Genomic DNA, 14,442 nt, shown 5'->3' with positions numbered 1-14,442 from the left:
ACTTACAATGGAATTGAATGGGGCCAATTTTTGGTGGGTTTAAAGGCAGAAATGTGTATCTTAAAATTTTATAAAAGCACTTTCGACGGCGTCTGTGCTCTTTCCCATCCAGCTCCCAGAAATCAGGAAACACTTGCACTTGGAGCGTAACCGCTGCTTGGAGAAATAGCAGCTCCACCTCAGAAACCCTTATGGTTTCGAGCAACCGAAAACATCCCCACTGTTAATCACACATCAACCCCCAATCAATCCCCCAATTTCATTACACTACATTCACATACATTTAAACCTAAAATCTTAAAAGCTGATGGACATGTTATGCAACTACCCAAAGGGTATAGAAAATCTGAATATGTATTTCCAAATATTATGTTCAGTGACTTCACTGACATTTTACTGTTGCCAAATAAACATCGAGGTTCCTGAAGTTTCCCCATTGAGGTGACTTTTCCCTTTCCTGTTTAATGACCATAACTTCATCTCTTGGGCGAGGATGAATGAAACACCCTTTATGTAAGACGCCACTCGCATAATCTACATCATCAAAAGGAGATTGGAGTTGATATGAAGTCAGCGCACACCCTCTGAGATGATAAACGACTGAAGGAGACGTGTGCCCATGCTCATGCGTTTCCTGAAAACAAGGAGGATCAGATTGGAGGGTGTGCAGGACAACAGGACAGCAATGGATATATCATTCAACCAAAAGGAAATAGGCGTATCTGGAGTTAACCCAACAAAAAACCCACCTCTTCCAATTTACTGCAGTTGTTGAAAAGAGAGGAGAAGCATCGCAGATAGACTTGGAGAGGCATTGACACAGTGAATACATTGCACGCATCTGGTGAGATTATCTTTATTTGTTTTGATTTTAAAGCGTGGTTTGTCACATTTTGTATCAATAATTTCAATACTTTTTAATCGGTTGTTTAACAGGAAGTAAACTTTATAAGAACAAATCCTTAGTAATAAATAAAACAGGATTTCGTTATTTAAGCGTAAGACGTGATGTTATTAGTATCATTTTCATTTGGCCCGGGTGCATTAAATTATAAGAGTTTACAATTCTTCATTGCCTCGTGAAGAAGCATTTTCACTATAGTGAATCCCATTTGCTAGAAAAAAATTCCAAAAGGAAAAATAATAATAGCACAAAATAAAAATAAATGCTGAATCAACAGTGAAACATTTTACAGTGTTTTGTTACCAAGTTGTAGGACTATGCTATTTTGATCAATTGATTAATTCTATTAAAAATTGTAATCGATTGACAGCCCTAATTTATTTTATATAAAAAAATTCACGTTGGATCATAATTTCTTTTTTCTAGTAAGACCTAGTAAGACATTAGGCAAAAATCGTATTTATGATAATAATTTTTTTATTGTTTTCCTGTAAAAATATCCAAAAATCCTTAAAACAAGATCAATTTCATATTTCTTGTTTTAGAAGCAGCACTACATAAGATATTTAGGTTTTTCAGAGAAGGTATTTTTAACATGTATTTTGTCTTTCTGTACTGGCAGACTTTTTATAGTCAAAACAAGTGAAAAAATCTGCAGTGCTGAAGAAGTAATCCAAAGTATTTAGAATACGTTACTGACCTTGAGTAATCTAACGAAATATGTTACAAATGACATTTTACAGCATGTACTATAATCTGTAGTGGAATACATTTAAAAATGTATGTATAATATATAAATACAAATCTGTTATTATACAGTGCAAGGGAAAGTAATGGCAGAAGAGGTGTGTTGGTTAAATATAAAAAGGATAAACTGTGTATTGCACATAATTGTTGCTCAACGGGGCAATTTTATCTGTTCATGAGATGGATCTGTTCAAGGGAAAAAACTGTTCCTGTGTCTGACGGTTCTGGTGCTCAGAGATCTGAAGCGTCGGCCAGAAGGCAACAGTTCAGAAAGGTAGTGGGCAGGGTGAGTGGGGTCCAGAGTGATTCTTCAAGTCTTTTTCCTCACTCTGGAAGTGTATAGTTCTTGAAGGGAGGGTAGGGGGCAACCAATAATCCTCTCAGCAGTCCGAACTGTCTTTTGTCTTCTGATGTCTGATTTCGTAGCTGAATCAAACCAGACAGTTATTGAAGTGCAGCGGATAGACTCAATGACTGCTGAGTAGAATTGTGTCAGCAGCACCTGTGGCAGGTTGAACTTCCTCAGCTGGTGAAGGAAGTTCAACCTCTGCTGGGCCTTTTTCACAATGGAGTCAATGTGGGTCTCCACTTCAGGTCCTTTGAGATGGTAGTGCCAAAGATCCTGAGTGACTGTTTAGAATGGTGAGAGGGGGTCAATGTTGGGGTGTTCGTTTTGAGCATGTTCAGCTCCAGGTTGTTTTCACTGCACCAATGAGTCAGCCATTCAGAAGAAGAACTGCCTCTACCAGCAGCACAATGAGCTTGAATATTTTAAACTTGTTAAAAAGAGATAGATTGTGTCACATGGATCAAACAAAAACTGCATCAGAGAATAATGGGATGGCTTGACAAACAAGCATTTTTCTTCTTCTTTTTGGAATCTATATAAAAAGCCTCTGAGAATTTTTGAAGATTGTGGATACTGTACACACAAATGACTTTTAATAAGGCCGTTCTTCACCACTGCTATTGACCTGAGGAAAACCACAGCCAGACATAAAGTCTGAAAGAGTACCTTCATTTCTCAGCTATGAGTTAGTTTACTTAGTATTTTTGGACCAACTTTATATTAGGTGTCTTTAATTACTATGTATTTAAGCATTTAATACAATGTAGTTATTATGTACAAATGTGTTGTTGCATTGTACTTACATCTGTAGTTACACTGTTAACCTTACTCCAACCCTTACATTAAACCCTAACCCTATTGTACAGTTGTCATTGCTGGAAATATCAAGTTATTGCAAGTAAGTATTAGTTCAAATGTCAGGTTTCGGGCTCATTACTCAAATATTTACGTTTATTGAAATTATTTATCATAAAAATCCATAGATTTAAGATTTTAAATGTTAATAACGCAATAATTTGTGTAATTTATTTTTTATTATGGGAAATACCCATGATGTTTTGTGCTTTAATTATTTAATTATGTTTCTTTGGTCTATGTAAAGTTATGAGGACATTAAAATAGTTGATTTTAAGAATTTAGACTAAGGATTTATAAAGGTTTTAGCTCTTTTGTAGTATTATGTTGTTTTGTTGCAAATAGTTAATTTTTTTCTTCGTTTGATGTCACCATTAGCGTGTTCAGTGTCCCATTTGGTCAAATTGGACCCTGTTGTCTTTGGGCATGTTGAGTTAAAGTGAAGTTTACACTGTTACCTCACAGCAAGAAGGTCATTGGTTTGAGCCCTGGCTCAACTGGGCCTTTCTGTGTGGGGTTTGCATGTTCTACCTGTGTTCATTTGGGTTTCCTCCAGCTGCTCCATGGTTCCCCCGCAAGTCCAAAAATGTGCAGGTTAATTAATTGGAGACCGTAAATTGAGTGGGAATGTTTGCATTTGCCCTGTGATGGACTGGCCACCTGTCCAGGGTGCTTCCCATGCCTTTGACACAAGACAGCTAGGCTCCAGCACTACCCGTGACCCTGCATAGGACAAGTGTCAGTTATGTTATGTAATCAGTTATGGTTTATTTGAGTTGTGCTTTTGTTTGATCTAAAGTTTCCTCTCTTAATTTTGGCAAAAGCAGATTTGTTAAACCTCATGTGCTTACAGAATCCTAAAGGTAATCTTACAATAATGTACCTGTCGGTGTATCTTGAACAGTTCAGTAAACATCAAACAAGGTTTAAATGTATAGTTTATTATTATTATTATAATGATTTATTATAGAAATTATTTTAAATATGACAAAAGTTAAACATTATATATCCCGATTTTGATGATACAAAAAGCTCAAAGTTTCAGATGTTGTTGTCTCATGGGCCGACAGGTGCTGTCCATCACCATGGCATTCCTTCTGACGTTTGTCACTCTGCTCCATCTCATCACACTGGCCATTCTCTTCATCGCTACCATGGAAAAAGTCAGCTAATTATTTCTGAAATCATTGAACAAAAGGTTCCCAGACTCATATTTGACTCTGAATAAATGCTCGCATCCTTCTCTTTCAGTCCTGGTGGGTTTGGTACGGCTCAGAGAACTCAGACCTGTGGTTCAACTGTCGATTCGACAATGAAACAGAAGCATGGTTCTGTGCAACATCAGAAGAGACTGGTAGAACAATGTTTTGATTTTGAGCACTTTCAATTTTTGGCTCCTGCTATGAATTTGGTAACATAATGGACACTAAATGCTTATACACCATTAAGCAGTGCTTCAATGTAAAGGTGAATAGTCTTCATACATTTTTCCACCAGAGTGGCTTCAAGCAGTCCAGGTACTGATGGTCCTGTCTGTGGTCTTCTCCTCCATTTCATTCCTGATATTCCTGGGGCAACTCTTCACCATGTCTAAAGGAGGACTCTTCTACCTCACTGGTGTCTGCCAGGTGTTTGCAGGTCAGACTAAACTTAAAAAATTATTTTCACTCAAGAGTGCTTCAGTAACACTTCAGCATGAGTGTTCCAGCAACGTTGGCTTTGCTGAAGCTTTTATCTATTTAATTTTAGTTGCTCTGAAATTGAATTAAACCCTTCTTAAAACACATTTTTAACTGTAAATTACCTTTTCTGTGTTCTCTCCCAGGCCTCAACACCTTTACTGCCACACTCATTTACACTATGCACAATAAAGAAATCCTTCAGGACTCCAGGGAGTTAAGCTCTGGACACTTTGGTTACTGCTTTTTCCTGGCATGGGCTTGTGTACCTTTGCTTCTGTGCAGTGGAATTATGTACATCCATTTGCGCAAAAGGGAATAGCTATGACTTTTCCAATCCATAAAAAAGACAAGCCATGCAAAGAATGTTTGCTGTTGATGCACTCCAGTGAGTGATTATATACTTTATGATAGCTCCATATTACAAATAAGACATTTACTTTTCACTTATTTAGACTGTAAATAGCTATAAACACACTGCTGAAATATAAACAACACAAATCTTGGCAAAGATCAACAAAAATGTTGTTAACTCTTAAAGGGCAACCATGACTAATATATTGGATTACATGAATTACTTGTAATTTAATAAAAGGAGGCATATAACTTCATGTTGTTTTGTACTGAAGAGATACCTAAATACATTACATCAATATGAAAATGTATTAAGATGTATTTTTATAAATAAAATTGACTTTTAGTCATTAGTGTCTGATCCCAAAGATGTTTTCATTACTGTACCTGTGCTAGATGCAATGGAAGATGCAGCTACGACAGACAGTGGAATGAATGGAGGAGGGCCTACTTTGCAGACCTTGGGAGTGCATGACAAACTCATGACTCCGGTTTCTGTACTAATAGCTTCCATCACGCTGTCTGGCATGATCTTACGACAAACACAACTTTAAAAACAAACAGATTCCTGACAAGCAAAGGTCTATGGACTTAGAAGACATAAATTGCTGCTACGTATCAGAAGTTATATCTGATACACTGACACACTGGCCAAAGTGTTAAAATGAAGTACTCTTGGGGGAAAAAAAGTGCTCTCCAATGCCAGACAGAGGGGTTTAATAGCAGGTTTACACAATCACGCAGTGAGTCCAGTTTTATAGTCAGTTGCTGCATAGAATACAAGATAGCCACTGATAAGTTAACCAGCAGAGGCTTCCAAAACTGAAATTGGCAGTTAACCAACCAACTAATAACTTTGTTTATAACTATTGTATAATCAGGAAAAAACAAAAATAAATCTCAATATAATGTGCCAGCCAAACAAATCTAGTTGAAACCTTATTTTTCATTGACAATTGAGGTTATTCTTGAAATTTGAGGTCAGTATCACTGCAAGGGGCTAAAATATAAGGCTGCTTTTGTTCTGAGTAATGTTGAGAGGGAATAAACAGAGAGGAAAGAAATGGGGAGATCAAAAACACCAAATGAGAAGCAGCAGTTATCTGCAAGATAGTCACCGAGGTAAAATTGTCAAAACTCTTCAAAAAGCTCTTTATTTCAATCTGAATTTGTTTGAATTTCATCGTTATTCTAAAACTGTCAAATTTGTTTGATCTCCACTTCAATCCTTTCTCCTTCCTTTTATCTATATCACAGTGTGATTGCTTTCCTCTCATCTCATTACGTTTAACCAGAACTACCCACTGCCCCCAAAACTGTCACAGAGGAAATACACATCACTAAAGGAAACAAAATTAAGTAATTAGAAGTCCTTTTAGTCCTGGTATCTCCAACTCAGAGGCAAGGAAAACTCAAGAGTGCTTTTATAGAGCCAGGCCAATAGAAAGCACTGTCACTTTAGCTGCTGGACAATGACGGCATTCAACAGGTTGGCATCCTTCAGCGTTTGACTCTCGTCCATCAGCTCTTTGTTGGGAAAGGTTGTCATGAGAACGAACTCTGCAGCAGCTAAAGCGGGTCGAGCACTTGCAACAAACTGACGCACATCCAAAATCCTATGAATGAGAGGGAACAAGCAAGTCATAAAGATATATAAAGGCATATTACATACTACCTGACTCATTTAGATCTTTTCTGTACATTTCTGGGTGTGACTCATAGAAATAAAAGGATACATTGGTGGGTAGGTCTGTGGCAAGTGTAGGCTTTCACTGTATTTTAACTTTCATTTTTTTACCTGTGAGTATGGTTGAATTTCTGCACCAGTCGGCCTCCATCGGCCAGTCTGATCTGGATGCTGGTGACAGGTTGAGAGCTGTCCAAACTGATGGAAGCAGTAGCCTGAGCTTCACTGGCAGCCTGGTCCTGCGGGCTTCTCTGGAGTGACACCAGCTCTGGCGTTGCACTGAGGGAGGGCAGAGGAAGTTAACTTGTACCAGCCACATTCATAAGTGTGATGTACATCAGATCCCAATGGAGGAGGAATAGTTAGAGCAACAATGTAACCATAAATCTGGCCAATAAAAAAAAAAAAAAAAATAATGTGGAGCTTTTGGGAGCTTAATAGTTTAGACCCCATTTACTTGCATTGTATTGATACATTTATATAATGACTCCATCAAAATATAATTGTTTGTGTTCCTCAGAAAAAAAATCATCATTGCTTTCTAAACAGCATATTTATCATATCTTTGCACTGAAGAGTATCTCAAACTTGAGCAAAAAAGCGAATATCAAATTACACAAAGGTGACGAGGTTGTAGATAGATAAATCTAGTCAATAAGTCTTCCAAGAACACACAGTCAGTACGTTTGAAAGCAATTTAAAAGATCTTACTAAGTCTTACTAAAACAATAATTTGCCTATACTAAATTCGTAAAGTTTGATTTTTGCGAAGTCCGACCAAATGCTAAGTTATACTTGTGAACCGGCTTCTTTTAAATCAGCTGAAATGACGATGAAATGCAGGGAAGTTGTTGTACTGTCAAGGTGTTTGTTTAGTGATATTTCTCTATTTTATGCACATCTCTTGACCAGGAAGAACTCAGCTAAGTGAAAAAAGTTAATGATAGGTTAAAACTAATCATATCTAAAATTGTGTGTGCCAGCGTAGTAACCTGGGTTACTATCATTAAAAATATATCATTTTGAAGCCTCTGTCCCATAAATTGTGCAGTAGTACACTTTTGAAAAAATATGATTTACAACAAAACTAATTTTAAAACTTCTTCCATTGTATAAATTAGTTTTAACAGACCTAGGTAATGCAATTCTAGCTTGACTCCGCCAGGTGTGTATACACATTAATCTGAGGCCTCGACATTGTGCGATGTGTATTTAACACTTCATTGGCTGACGCTCTTCCTTTAAATATCCGATAACGCACTGTATCACGTATACTTAGACAGCAGATGAATGCTGTACCTCGACTATACAAAAATCCGATGTAGCTCGATTATAACGTGCATGTATTGAGTGTGTTAAAATTAGAAATGGCTGCCTGTAATAGATGAAGGGAAATGAGTCCGCTTTCCAACCTGCCGAGTTTCTGTCCTTCTCCAGTAAAAGCTCTGAACGCTGATTTGGGTTTGGAGAAATCTTCATCCCGATGGTCCTCCATGTCCAGATTTACCTGACCACCCCGGGAACGCTGTCTCAATTCCAGAGGAATCTCCCTGAAAGATCCAGAGAAAGACAGCAAGAGGGAGTTTGTGAAAAATATTAAAAATAAAGGTGCTGTAAGCTATTCTTTCGTGGAAAAGTATGCAAAAAAATTGTACAACTCCCTGAAAGATATTAATGAAATCAGTGTACTGATATATCTCACCAGCCTCTGTGACAGCTCTAGACTCTGTAAACAGCAAAAAAAAAAAAAAGAAAAAAGTGTCCACTGACCGCTGAAAATGATGCTTTCTGCCTGTCAATCATTTTGAGCTTTCACATAGTACTGAAGTTGCAGTGAAATACTGGTGGTTAATCCTACAGCTCCGTTTGTGGAAATTCTCAAACAGCTAAAATCACTTACAATACCTTCAATATAGTTTAATGAGATCAAAAGTGGTGTAAATTGCTTAAATTTAACACTTATATTAACTTGAAATTCATAATCAATGTTTTCCTTTCACACCGACAAGGTTTATGGCTGAATTTGGAACCGACATGAGGGGAAACAACAGCATGAGGGGGCGGGGGGGGACTACAACTTTGGTTAACTGCTAAGCAGACAGTACACAGCCAATCCTGATAATCTCATAATGGCCAAATGTCATCTGGTTAACCTTCCTATTCCGTTTGGTCATTTTTCACCAAAAACTATTTTCCCGATGTAATAGAAATTGTTTCGTTTATCTGAGCAGTACAAGACTTTTTCTCCACTTGCCATATGAACACACAAAAAAAATTGGACTTGATTCAATAAAACATTTTTTTTTGGTCAAATACAATATAAATCAGCCACAATGCAGAAAAACAAAAAAAGGAATGAAGGGGTGATATAACTGTCTTAACATGATTTTCAAATAATGTTATTTTTATTTTTTCGCCACATAGCAGCAATCTGCCATAATTAGAGGAACACATTCTCATATTTTCTTCATGTTTACTTTAGTGAAGTTACATACATTTGCTAATTTTCATTTGCAAATGAATACTGAAAATGCTAAATATTTATGAAAATAAGATCTTATTTTTTTTTATTGTTTATAATTTAGGGTAGAATTTTTTTTATAATTTCTATAAAAAATAAAATAAAAGTTAAACCTGTACTGTGCAGTTAATTTACTGCAAACATCCAAGAAAGCAGCCCTACTTAATCAGAATATGAGGGTTAATCAATAAATGAAGCTCACCCTCTGCGGATAGCCTCCAGGAAGAGGGCATTTCCAGGATCACTGTAGTTCCTAAGCTCCCCATCATCAAGGCTAAAACCAGTCTTCCAGAGTTTCAGCACCACGTTTACCTATTAGCACAGCAGAAATCACGTCTTAAAAAGATTCCCACAACCTCTCTCTATGTAGCAATAACTTCTGCAGTCACAGGCAATTTGACTCACATTTTGTGAACTACTGGGCTGTCTCCTCTCTCCAGACACATAAGCAGACTCCTCTTCTGGTGCTGCACCCAATCGATAGCCACCCCCCCCAAAAGGCTATAACATAAGTGGACAGAGAAAAAAAAAAAGTGAGCAAAGTCAGAAAAAGATGTTAGAATTATGAAGTCTCAGGTATAGGGTATCTGCAGGTTAGAAGGAATTAAATTTAAGACTTTTTAAAGCCAAATGAAAGAAAAATGTAAGACTGCTATTGCAATAAATAAATAAATAATAATAAAATAAAAAAAGACATTAATTCATTAGCTGATAAATACAAAACCAGAAAAAAAATCTTATGTCAAAACATGGAAGTGGTGGCAAAAACCACGCGTAAAAAGTAAACGTTTATCAGATTACTTTGTTGAAAAATTATTTCTAGGGCTCTAGTTGATTGCTGTGGCTTCAAGATCATCAACAGAGCTGAGATCATTTCAACTCACAACTTTGCAGCAAAAATGTATTTTGAACACGATTACATGCTTGTTATTATCTAATTTCTTTATAGTAATTGTATCGCTAAGAATATTTATGATGATTTTGTGTCACTTTCATTTAATCCTCTAATCTGTCAAATCTAATGCAATAGTCAGTGGGCTTTCTGCCACCACACTGCACATGTGCTGACATTTCTGTAAACAAGAGGCCTTATTCACCATAGCGCCATGTTTAATTTTTAATGGGAATGAAACGAAGCTGTGAGGGTTCTCTGTGAGGGATCTGTAAAAAGATCCAATATCCAATCTGATTTTCCACAACTCATGTTGTCTGGAGTTTTTTGTCTACCGAGTGTCCTTGAAAATATATTTTTTCAATGTTTTGTACGGAACGATCAAAAAACAGTGTAAACTGCAGTACATCTCAAGAGACTGTACGTCTATTATCACAGCCTTGTTTATCATTGTCATTCAAAATCAAAGATTGCGCTGCTGTGAATAAGGTCTAGCATGTGCTGAATAACATTTATATTTGTTTTCTTAGCAGATACCTTCTTTAAAAAAATACTTCAACAGGTAGTTAAAGGGCAGTTCATTTAAAAATGAAATTTCTGTCATCACTGCTCACCCATAAGTCTGTATGAATTTTTCTCTGCCATGGACCAAAAAAGGAGTTTTTCAGCAAATGTTTAATCTCAGTCACCATTCACTGTCACTGCATCTTGTTTTTCATTCAATGTAAGTGAATGGTGACTGAAACTCCCTAATATCTCCTTTTGATATCCACTGAAATAAGAAAGTCATACTGGTTTGCAACAGCATGAAAGTGATGACAATTTACATTTTTGAGTGAAATCTCAAATTTGAACTCAGTTACCTTAAATATGTCTGCTTAAATTTGACAAGATGTACAGAAAATGTCAACAGATTCAATTATGAAAGAGGAGGAGAGACACTGTGCTGCTGCTGCTTTCCCCGATTGGTCTGAATAACTCGCAGCATCATGCAGGCTGCTCTGTCTTGTCTGTCCGTGCGAGTGTCCTCTTTGCTCCGTGAAGTTATCACTGGATGAGAAAAGGGTCGTGTGGCGTGAGAGCGTGAGAACAGTGTCAATTGTGTTGGCAGCCCTAAATCTAGCGAGATGGAGCTATAACAGGTATAACTATGCAGCTGAGTAGTTCCGTTAGCTTTACAATTATTGTCAAAGGTAGTGTAAAATAAGGAAGTGCAGCGATTTGAAAGGCATCAAAATACCGCTCCAACCTCACGTGCTTGCAAATTGTAACGTTGACCACTTTGTCGATTATAAGCAGGAGTGACAGTGTTAGAGAGGCAAAATAACACCATTTGCATTTCGGATTATTGGGTTTATGAAGGTTATACATGTGTAACATCATAAGTTCAGTAAGAATGCACATCCCTGCACACACTCACACTAAACTCAAGCGTCAGCTGCTAAAGGACGGATGCACACGAGAGAGAGAGATGATTTTGACTCTGGCAGATTCTGCTGTTTTAAGCTTCTCTATTCACGCCCCCAAATTTAAGACCTCAGCAAATGAAATTTAAGAATTCTTGTCATTTATTTAAGCTATTTAAGATTACATTTTAAAAAGTAAATCCTGCAGGTAGCAAGAGTGTGACTGGGTGAGAATTGTTGGCCACAGAACATCCAAATCAACATATGAGATTTGTTTAATAACCAGGCATGTGGTAAAAAAAATATAATAAAATAAAAAGGAAAATGTGCTTTGCAAAGAATATGTATTACACAAATACTGTGGCCATATCAACACCAATACATTTTAGTTTGAAAACGTAACCTTCTCTCTAAGTGTTGGCCTTTCGTCCACATGGAGACATTTTACAATCAAATTACATTTGATTACGTTTATATTCTCACAAAAACACTTTAATGGTAGTGTGTGCTTATACAGTAAAATAATGTTTGCCATAGAATAAATTTACTGGTCAAATAAGACATTATCATACATTATATTCAGCATATAGTTTAATATAGTCCAATCATCAGATTCAATGTTGCGCTGAAAAGTCACATCCTCATTACATATTGAGGAGAAACCATCTAAAACACGGCACACTTTGCCCTCTGAGACATCAGTGTGACATCCATGAAAGATGCACAATTTCTTACATTGAAACTGAAATTGAGGTATGATATTGCACAATTACTTATTGGTTTGAAAAGACAAACCCTTTTGCAAAATGGAAACATGCGCCTGATGAAACATTTATTTTTTATGAATTATTTGGATAAAATTAGTAACTTAAATTGTTACTTAATTTTCTTATATATTTATAAGCCTAGGCAGAAAATTATTAGGCTGCTTTGTTAACCTTTTAAAAATTAGTAATTACAAGCAACATATAAAACCACAAAGTTAAACAGATATTATGCTTACTATTACTAAAATGAAATTACCATATGGATACTACAGTAATGCTGTAGCAAAGCAGCAACCGGCCCACATTAAACTGTATGCTTATTATGATCTTCTTTGAAGTGCATTTGCACTGGACATATATATTTTTTATTTCATGCAACGCTGTTACATAGTTGGTGAGACGCAATGCTGGTCCATCTTTTACTCTCCGTGACAATGAGTTTATAGCTAACTAGCTAACCACGTAGCTACTTTCATAGCTTGTCATCTTTTTGGAAGCGAAGGAGTAAACATGTATTCAACAAATTGTTTTGTTCAGGATTCAGTTTGGTACCCCCCCTTCAACCGAACAATTCCAGTCATTGCATTTATAAAATGCAATATTTAAAAGTCTGGTTTTCCACCATTGAAAGTTTCCCCTGAACTTGTATAACAGAATACTGTGTAACACCCCTGCCGCTGTTTATCTCTTGATTCGACAGGTGTAAATGCTTCTTGTTTTACAACCTGCCCGTAATTGACTGGCACTATTAAAATAGTCAGCATTTGACTGATACTAAACAGTACTGATGTTTATTTAGCCATTTATTTTATTTTTATTTATTCTTACTTAAATGGACAGCCATTGACTGATACTAAACTGTACTGATGATAATTTAGCTATTATTTGTACTTTTATTTATTCTTTGTACTTTTATTTATTCTTTATTTAAATGACCATTGACTGATACTAAACATACAGTACTGATGTTTTTAAGCTATTTATTGTATTTTTATTTATTCTTTATTTTCTCAGTGTTCATTTCTAGAATTTGTTGACAATGTATAATAATAATAATGTAAAATATTCTTTGATAATTTTAGCCTTCCGTGTACCTTAGCATTGTCATATTGGTGCAAAATCGGTACACAATCCACATAGAAAATGCCTGTTTTAATTACAGCTCAAAAATTAACTATATCGGCCACCATATCTGTAATCTGTGAATTTTTCTCATCGGTTGGGCTCTAGTACAGAGTACTTGTGAAGTAACATTTTGCTTTTTCACAGCAAATATCACATCCAGTCAACAACTGTTCAAACACATTTTACATCCAACCAATAAAGGGACATTTCACCCAGAAATGAACATTCTCTCATTATTCACTTACCCTGATGCCATCCCTGATGTGTATGACAGTCTTTCTTCAGCAGAACACAAATTAAGATTTCAGAAGATAGAGCTCTGTCATGTTCTTATAATAGAATTACATGGGTGCCAGCACTTTGATGGGCCAAGTGTCATATTTAGGCAGCATAAAAGTAACCAACATGACTCCTGTCTTCTGAAGTGAATCATTAGTTTTATGTTAGACGATAATTAAAACTTTTCAACTTTAAATGGGCACTTCCATCCATGATGCTGTTTGAAATGGGCGAACTCTCACGTGATGTTCGTTTTTCTTTTGTAAAGAAGCGCCGCTTCCGAATTCTCGCGTGAACTCGCCGACTTGATTAGCTTCAGAACACATTCGTTGATCAATTGGAGTTGCATGGATTACTTTTAGGCTCCCTAAATGTGACTTATCTCAAAGTGATGGCACCCCTGTATTTCTATTAGAAGTACCTGACAGAGCTCTCTCTTCTAAAAATCTTCAATTGTGTTCTGGTGTAGAAAGACAGGCATACACATCTGGGATGGCATCGGGGTAAGTGAATAATGAGAGAATTAAAATTTTTGGTTGCACTAATCCTTTAATAAGCTTTGATTTCTCTGGATTAATTTAAATAAACCTGACTTTCTTGAATAAAGTGCTGACGCTGTAAATCTGCAGCCTCTGTCTTGCGCAAACTCAACTCTAAAGTATGTGCATGACGCAGCAGCAACTCCATCCGAGGGAAGATTAAATTACACTCATTTGAGTGAAAAGTGCTTAAAGAAAATGCACAATTTACGTGGGTGACATTTTTAGGCCGGAAAAACAGAATTCCAGATAAATATTGAAAAATCACATCCCTGAATAAACTACATCAACAGTTTATATATTAACTGTACAGTTCACAATTTGTTTGTGCATAAACT

At 36.4% G+C, this 14,442-nt stretch overlaps 2 protein-coding genes across 2 annotated transcripts in view; one reads left to right on the top strand and one right to left on the bottom strand.

Moving 5' to 3' along the window:
* The first annotated feature begins 747 nt into the window (after positions 1–747).
* On the top strand, positions 748–5,381 carry emp3b (epithelial membrane protein 3b). Its single transcript, XM_052091444.1, has 5 exons — positions 748–844; positions 3,926–4,018; positions 4,107–4,209; positions 4,353–4,493; positions 4,681–5,381. Exons 2-5 carry the CDS (start codon positions 3,941–3,943, stop codon positions 4,854–4,856), a joined length of 498 nt encoding a protein of 165 aa, XP_051947404.1. The 5' UTR covers positions 748–844; positions 3,926–3,940; the 3' UTR covers positions 4,857–5,381.
* A 186-nt stretch (positions 5,382–5,567) lies between these two features.
* The window catches only part of nsfl1c (NSFL1 (p97) cofactor (p47)), a 39,925-nt gene continuing 31,050 nt past the window's right edge, over positions 5,568–14,442 (bottom strand). Inside the window, exons 3-7 of the mRNA XM_052090862.1 lie at positions 9,502–9,597; positions 9,299–9,408; positions 7,988–8,125; positions 6,687–6,854; positions 5,568–6,504 (exon numbers count right to left, since the gene is read on the bottom strand). Coding sequence (XP_051946822.1) covers positions 6,342–6,504; positions 6,687–6,854; positions 7,988–8,125; positions 9,299–9,408; positions 9,502–9,597 — 675 coding nt within the window. The 3' untranslated portion in view covers positions 5,568–6,341. The remainder of the gene's footprint in view (positions 6,505–6,686; positions 6,855–7,987; positions 8,126–9,298; positions 9,409–9,501; positions 9,598–14,442) is intronic.

This window comes from Xyrauchen texanus, chromosome 25 (assembly GCF_025860055.1).
Source record: "Xyrauchen texanus isolate HMW12.3.18 chromosome 25, RBS_HiC_50CHRs, whole genome shotgun sequence".
Classification (NCBI taxonomy): domain Eukaryota; kingdom Metazoa; phylum Chordata; class Actinopteri; order Cypriniformes; family Catostomidae; genus Xyrauchen; species Xyrauchen texanus.
The sequence above is the reverse complement of the archived record's forward strand: the minus strand, read 5'-3'. Positions and strand labels throughout refer to the sequence as shown.